Source organism: Urocitellus parryii, chromosome Y (assembly GCF_045843805.1).
Source record: "Urocitellus parryii isolate mUroPar1 chromosome Y, mUroPar1.hap1, whole genome shotgun sequence".
NCBI lineage: Eukaryota > Metazoa > Chordata > Mammalia > Rodentia > Sciuridae > Urocitellus > Urocitellus parryii.
Window position 1 is genome coordinate 2,005,977 of NC_135548.1, and position 8,153 is coordinate 2,014,129.

The following is an 8,153-nucleotide window of genomic DNA, read 5'->3' on the forward strand; positions in this document are numbered from 1 at the left end:
GAAGCATTTACCTGCCAGGACTGCAGGGCTTTATGAGTTTTCCTGAGCGCTTGGTATCGTCCTTTGAATTTTGAGAAATTGGCAGGTAGGAAGTCGTCGGCCACAGGGAACAAACAGCCCCCCGTCAATCTCTGCTGCCCGTGAGATTTTCCCATCGTCTCATGCACAACTGAACACCCACCAAAACGGAAAGGAGCACAACTCTGTGATGAAAGTTTTGCGTTTGCCACTGGATCGTGACCCACTTTCCTTCTGTCACGGAGGACAATGGAACATTGTCGCCTTCGCATTTAAATTTTTTTTTTTAAAGTGTGTTCTTTTCAATAGCCTTTTCCTGCATTTTACCATTTGAAAGTTGTGAGTCTCTTATGTTTGGTTCTGTTTTGCTTTTTGGAGACAGGTTCTCCCTAAGTGGCTTAGGGCCTCCCTACCTTGCTGAGGCTGGACTCCAACTTGGGATCCTCCTGCCTCAGCCTCCCCAACCGCTGGGATGACAGGCGAGTGGCACTGTGCCCCGCTCTCCTCCTTCTCTCTTCCAAACTGTCATTTTAGGCCTGAGCATCACAAGGTGGGGAGCATCAGGGAGTACTAGCACGAGCGATGGCAGCTCTTTGGGACAAAGTCCTCCAAACCTGCCAATCCCCTGTCTCAGGGATCTTTAGGAGCTATGTTTAGGATCTGTGCATGAACGTCTGGGAAGGAATGCTCCTGAGCTCGGTGGCCGGGCACATAATGTGGTACACACCTGTCATCCCCTGGGCTCGGAGGCTGAGGCAGGAGGATGGCAAGTCGGAGGCCAGCTTCAGCAACCTCAAGGCCCTAAGCCACTCAGGGAGACCCTGTCTCTAAATAAAACACAAAATAGGGCTGGGGACGGGGCTCAGGGTCCGAGGGTGGTTGAGTTCAATCCCTGGGACCAAAAAAAGAAAAGGAAAGAAAAGTCCTTTTGTGACTGCCCCATCTTGCTCTAAAACCTCATTATTTTAGTATTTTTTTAAATACTCAAAATGCTCAAGGAATTTTTTAAAAATTAATTTCCTGGTGGTGAGGTCGATTGCTATTTTTTTTTTTTTTATGATTTGCATTTTGACTCCTGGGCACTGCCGATCATGCTCGAAAAGGATCAATTTGCATGAGATCGATCATAAAAAAAAAAAAGTCACCCGTGGTCATTTGAGCTCATTGGCAATGGGCTTCCCATCTACGGCAGTGACATCTTCGCAAAGTGTCTTGGAGAGTGTCATCGGTGGGCACCGGACTCAGCTTCTAAAAATAAACGTGCATAAAGCTTCAGCTGTGTGCAGGTGTGCAGAAAAGCCTGCGGGATTCTAGAAAGAAACGGAGGAATGCACAGAAAGCCGTTTGGAAGGCCAAAGAATGAAGCGGCCTCTTCATGAGGCTGCGGAGTATTATACACTGCGGTAAACTGACATCCAAGGGGGGGGTCCGCGGCTTGATTTCTCACTTCTACGATTTAGTACGTGAGACAGGTACCTTCTAAGGGAAGATTCTTGCACCCACTGAGATCACAGTTGGAATTAAATGTAGGGACAGAAATGGGGGGAAAAGTGGGAAGAAGATCGTACCCATTTTTCTTTTAAATAATAGAAAATATTCTCTTATCCCTTGTAGCCTGCGGTTGACATCTGGCATAAGTTGCCCATATTTTAGTTTTTTTGGTACCAGGGATTGAACTGAGGGGCCCTCGACTCCTGAGCCCCGTCCCCAGCCCTATTTTGTATTTTATTTAGAGACAGGGTCTCACTGAGTTGCTTAGGGCCTCCCTTTGGTTGAGGCTGGCTTAGAACTCACCATCCTCCTGCCTCAGCCTCCCGAGCCGCTGGGATGACAGGCGTGCGCCAGTTCTTAGTTAAGCAAATTATAATACTTGCTTCTGAATTCCAATTTCCCCCTTTAAAAGCCACAAATCTACCTTGATAGATCTGCTCCATTCTCCAGTTTCTAATATAAAAAAATCCATCCAGGCTGGATGGGCCTCCAAAAACAGAAAGAAAGAAAAAAAAAATCCGTATTTTCACACCGTATCCCTTTAAGATCCAAAAAGGAGCCTGCTAAGTTGTTTTCTCTCCGGTTGCCTGACATTTCCGAGAGCACTCAATCCCGTAAAAGTCAGCGCTCCCATTTACATAAGACCCGGGAGCTCGGGAGGAGAAGAAAGCTCCTTCTGATTTACGGAAATGTCAGTGTCGATTTGAAAATCCTGTTAAGGTCGGGGAGGCGGGTTCCTCGCCATGGATACGGGGGAAAATGTGAGTCACTCCCAAAGCTGAGACCCGTTTGGACATGGCTGTGCCCCCGGGTAGCGTTGGAGGCTGGGTCTCTATCCATCCCTTTAGAAGGAGGACACCTTAGTGACATCCAAGGGACACTTGATTCATTACCATGGACCCATCAAAGTGGTCATGTGGCCGGGTGCAGAGGTACATGTCTATAATCCCAGCGGCTTGGGAGGCTGAGGCAGGAGGATCACTAGTTGGAGGCCAGCCTCAGCCAAAGTGAGGCCGAAAGCAACTCAGGGAGACCCTGTCTCTAAATAAAATGCAAAACAGGGCTGGGGACGGGGCTCAGGGGTCGAGTGTCCCCCAAGTTCATTCCCAGGTCACCTGTAGCCCCCCCAAAAAAGCTCATGTGTCCCAAGTTCTCAGAGGAGGACTGTGTGAATCCTAGTGGGTGGACATGATGCCTGTCGGTCTTCACTAAGCAAATGACGAGAGGTACTCAATAGAGCGATGGCAGCTCATGTCCCCATCTTCACTGACCAAATGGGGCAAATGAGTGGAAATATCAATATTAGGTGATGAAATGTGTATGCGGCTTTGCTAATGAGACACGCAAATTACAAGTGTGTCCATGTCACCAAAAACCATGTGTATGCATCTCAGCTCACAAAATGATGCAGACATCCGTCAGCTAATAAATGCACATCCACCTTTGCTAACGAAATCATGGGAAAAAACTTCAATATGTCCATATTCGCCGAAAAACTGTCGACCAATTTTTGCTAAAAATGACGCCGACTCTTCAACCTGTGGATATTAGCAAAAAGCAATATATCGACCTTTGCAGCAAAAGATGAAAAGTGTTCAATATATCAATGTTAGATAATAAAATGCATATCGACCTAATAAAAAGGTGCAAACTATTTAATCTGTGAGCTAATAAAATGTGCATCGGTCGCAGCAAATAAGACGAACCAAACCGTTAATATGATCTATTAGCTCATCGAATGCAGATCTCACCTAATAAAATGATACTCGTAAAATAGCTCAAAATATCCAATATGTCCATATTAGCTAAAAAAAGGAGCCAAACTATTTAACATTAAATATTGCAATGTTCTCTACCTTTAGAATTTCGTTTATTCCCCCCCCGAAAAAATATTTGCCTGAATATATAAAGTGCAAAGTCTCATCAATAGCGTGCAAGTGTTTTACAGATATTTATTGTATGATATGATGGCAACTGTTCCTTTTTATTATTAGTGGTTAATAGACTTTTTTTTTAGTTTTTTAAAATATTTATTTTTTAGCTACAGGTGGACACAATCTGTTTGCATTTTGCAAGGTCATTTAACAGGCACCTGGGACCGGGGTCATTGCTTTTATTCTAACACGGTGCAGAGCGAGTTCCAAGCTATGTCTGAAGTCAGAGATGGGACGCATCTCCAAGGCTCAAACCTCGAGGCGCTTCCCCACGAGCCACCATGTCCCCAGCCCTTTTTATATTTTATTTTGAGACAAGAGTCTCACTAAGTTGTTTAAGGGCTGGCTACCTTGCTGAGGCTGGCCTCCAACTGGCGATCCTCCGGCCTCAGCCTCCAGAGTTGCTGAGATGACAGGTGATTGCCACCGCACCTGGCAAGAAGTGACTCTCAATGGCTCTGTCAAGGTTCCACAAATTCCCCAGAATGTCCATCAAGTCGTCTGGGCACAAAGTGGGTATCACTGAAGATCGCTGTGCTGGGGAGGCTGAGAGAGGAGGCTCTGGAGTTCAAGGCCAGCCTCCACCACTTAGCAAGGCACATAGCAACTCAGCGAGTCCCTGGGTCCAAACAAGATGTAAAAAAGGGCTGGGGTGTCCCTCAGGGGTCACGACGGTCACCCCAGCCGCTCAGGAGGCTGAGGCAGGAGGATTGAATTCTCACTTTTGCAGCACAAGGCGGAGGCTTCATTTCTTCGGAGACGGATGACGTTTGCTAGACCTCTCTGTTTTCTTGAGCAGCAAAGATCATTTTTCCTTCTCATTATCGGTGCAGCGTGTTGATTTCAGTGGGAGCCTCCAACATGGGCTGGCTTGAAGCCAGAGCTGCCCAGAACCAAACTTTCCAAGAAAGACATCCGTAGCTCCCATGCGGTGATCATATAATATCTACCAGCTGTATACACATGCAACATAGATCTACGGACGCCATATGTTTACACGGGCTGCAGGGACACTTGTAACTAATCAACCTGTTTGGAATGATCTCAGGAATGTGCTAGTTGGTCCCTGTCACTCAAAACAGACCCCCCACCCACCCCCCCTGTGGCTTGGGGTCCTGCACCTCAGTTGGCCACCTGGTCCGACCCCTGGCTCTGGAGGGTCCCCTGGATCTGGTGCAGTGACAATGACGGAGTGTCCTCGACAGCTGGCAGAACTGGTCAGCCTTGCAAAGAAAATCGACCCTCAGGGGGGGATCCAGGGGCCCCTGAGGCTTAGGAAATCCTGAGTCCAAATGGCTGAGAAAGGACATTTGGGGTGGGGGGACTATCCTTCTAGAACTTTTATACTCTGCTGAGCCTCGACGGAAGGACCCCAGGATCAATGGCCTGGGGGAGCAGCTGTGGGGGAAGCCTTGGCCCAACGTCTGGGGCAGGATCTGTAGCTCGGTGGCTCCTGCAGGATCACTGGGGACAGGAGTGTCCCTTTGCCATGGCTGTGACAAGTGACTTCCTGGATTCAGAGGACCAAGAAACCTCCTGGGATGCACCTCCTTTCGGGGGACAACACTGGAAGTCCAGCTGAAGCTCTGCCTTGGCTCCATCTCAGGGGGAAGTTCTTCTGTCCAAGATGCAAAGCAGATTCCATGACACTGACCGCCATATTGGTTTCTGTAGCCATCCGCCATATTGGTTTCCGACACCATCCGCCATATTGGTTTCTGACACCCTCCGCCATATTGGTTTCTGACGCCATCCGCCATATTGGTTTCCGACACCCTCCGCCATATTGGTTTCCAACACCACCCACCATATTGGTTTCCGACACCACCCGCCATATTGGTTTCCGACACCGCCCGCCATATTGGTTTCTGACCCTGCCAGCCATATTGGTTTTTGACACCATCCGCCATATTGGTTTCTGAAGCCACCCGCCATATTGGTTTCTTACATCATCCGCCATATTGGTTTCTGACACCACCCGCCATATTGGTTTCTGACACCATCCGCCATATTGGTTTCTGACCCCACCTGCCATATTGGTTTCTGACACCATCCGCCATATTGGTCTCTGACAGCACCCGCCATATTGGTTTCTGACACCATCCGCCATATTGTTTTTTGACACCATCTACCATATTGGTTTCTGATACCGTCCACCATATTGGTTTCTGACTCTCCCCAGGACCTGGACACAGGGTTGGGGGACAAGCTGTGTGGCCTGAATTCTTTCTTTAGCTTCTCTCCAGGCCAATCCTAGTAAATAGTCATCTTCTGTCCCTCGATGGACCTGGGATTCTTCTCTGGACCTTCACTCTTGGAATTCAGAGGCTCCTTCTGCCATAAGGGAAGTAACTCTCCTCTTTGACCATTTTGTGTGGCTTTAACTTTTTAAAAATTTTTATTTTATTGGTTCTTTTAAGTTATACATGACAGTAAAATCCAGTTTGGTGGAATTATGTAGGCACGGAATACTTCTTACACTAAATCAGGTCCCAGTGTCTCTCCCTCTCCTGAATCACTTCCCGCTATTGATCTTTCTGCCATTTACCCATAGTTATTTCATTTTATTTTTATATTGATTTCTTGAGGATGTGCACAATGGTGAGATTCACCGTGGTGTATTTGTATGTGTCCATAGCAAATTTATGTCCAGCGAATTTCACTGTCTTTCCTGTTCCCATTCCCCCCCATTTCCCTTCACTTCCCTTTATCTAATCCAATGGACCAATTCTATCCTTCTACTCCTACCTTGCTGTGCGTTAGCGTCTGCATATCACTGAGAACATTCAACCTTTCTGTTTCTGGGATTGGCCTATTTGGCTTAGAATGATGCTCTCCAGTTCCATCATTTATCGGCAAATGTTCTACTTATTCTTTTTTATGGCTGAGTAATATTCCATTGTATATATACCATATTTTCTTTATCCAGTTATCTACTGAAGGGCACCTAGGTTGGCTTCACAGTTTAGCTATTGTGAATTGTTCTGCTGTAATGACCAACGTGGCTGTATCCCTGTAGTGTGCTGATTTTAAGTCCTTTGGGTATAAACCGAGGAGTGGGAACACTGGTTCCCTTCCAAGTTTTTCTGAGAAATCTCCACCTTGCTTTCCAGAATGGCTGTACCAATTTGCAGTCCCACCAGCAACATATCCATTCTTCACTTTCAAGTTTAAGAGACACACAAAACACAGCTACATGGACTAATGGGGGGGGGTTTCTGTCCCCTGTCCTTAGGGCTAAGGCTGCTGCTCACCTGTCAACTCTGAGCCTGAGAAGGTGAGGCAGTAGCTCATCTCTGCTGTCAACCATGAGAGTCGGCAATAATGACAAATTGCAATAATGACAAGTTGCAATAATGAGAAGTCGGCCTCAAAGTTGCAATCTGTGTGGATAGCAGGCAGACTGCAGTATGAACTGTCTGGACTCACTGAATCAGGAGCAGAAATCGATTAACAGGAATGATGAATAATCACCACAAATGACCTTAATTTCCATTTTCAGGAATTATCACGAGTCCAGGTGGAGTCTCTATTTAGCTCTGTCCATAAGTGACAAACTCTAGGTGACTTTGGATGTCACCTATTTATACAAAAATAAAAAATAAAAAAAAATAAGAATATAAAAGGAATCCGTGTTGCCGAAACCGCTGGGCGGGTTGTGACTCTCCAGGTCACCAACTCTGAGAAGGGGCACGTCAGAGGTTTTTGGGGTGAAGGGTGACCTTGTTGAACAAGGGCATGGTGACCCTGCCTGTCCCTACTTGGTCACCCACCCCAGGAGAGACCCCAAGCCCAGGCTCTGTGGGTGGCTCACTCTGTGCTTTGCAAACGGCCTCCTGAGAGTCGGGTCCCTGCTGCTGGGATTATCTGGGAGCACCCCCCTCACCTGGTTTTTAGAAGAGATCTCAAGTGGTGATGCCCAGGGAGCTGGACGCAGGGACACGGGAGGCAAATGACCAGGTGAGGGGGGTGCTCCCAGATAATCCCAGGGACTCAGGAGGCTGGAGGAGGAGGATCACAAGTTCAGGGACAGCCTCAGTGAGGCCTTGAGCAACTCAGAGAGAGACTGTCTTTCAATAAAACGTAAAAAGGGTCTGAGACATGGCTCAGTGGTTACGCCCACCTGGGTTCAATTCGTAGCACAATTTTTTTAAAAAAAATGGCTGAAGTTGTGGCTTAGTGCCTCGCTAAGTTGCTGAGGCTGGCCTCCAACTTGCAATCCTCCTGCCTCAGCCTCCTGAGCTGCTGGGATTACTGGTGTGTGCCACCACCTCCAGCTGTAACACTCCATATTTCTAAGCTTCAATTACCTCATTAGTGAAATTACAATGTATCTCCAAAGGGCCACAAATAGCCTATGAAACCCTGTGGTTGAATCAGAGTGTGGTGGCACATAACTCTAACTCCAGTGACTCAGAGGCAGGGGCGTAGTAAATTCAACGTTAAGCTGTGCAACATACTAAGACTCTGTCTCTGAATGAAATATAAAAAGGATTGAGGATTCCGTGAGTGGTAAAGAAGCCCTGGGTTCAATCCTCAGTACCAATCAATCAATCAATCAATCAATATTATGGTTAAAAAATAATGCAGTTTGAAATCTATTTGCTTTAAAACAGCAACTGCTACAATCCAAAGGGACAAGTCATGATTCCTCCTTGTCGTTATTTCCCAAAGCAATTTATAAGGAACCAGCTGTGGCAATAGCTAAGA

The 8,153-nt window shown here is 46.9% G+C and overlaps 1 protein-coding gene across 1 annotated transcript in view; it reads right to left on the reverse strand.

The window, feature by feature from the left end:
- Positions 1-8,153, reverse strand: part of LOC144251072 (neuroligin-4, X-linked-like) — a 76,858-nt gene that overhangs the window by 25,746 nt on the left and 42,959 nt on the right. The window contains 1 exon segment of the mRNA XM_077794200.1: positions 5,576-5,628. Within this exon segment, the coding sequence (XP_077650326.1) occupies positions 5,576-5,628 (53 nt within the window).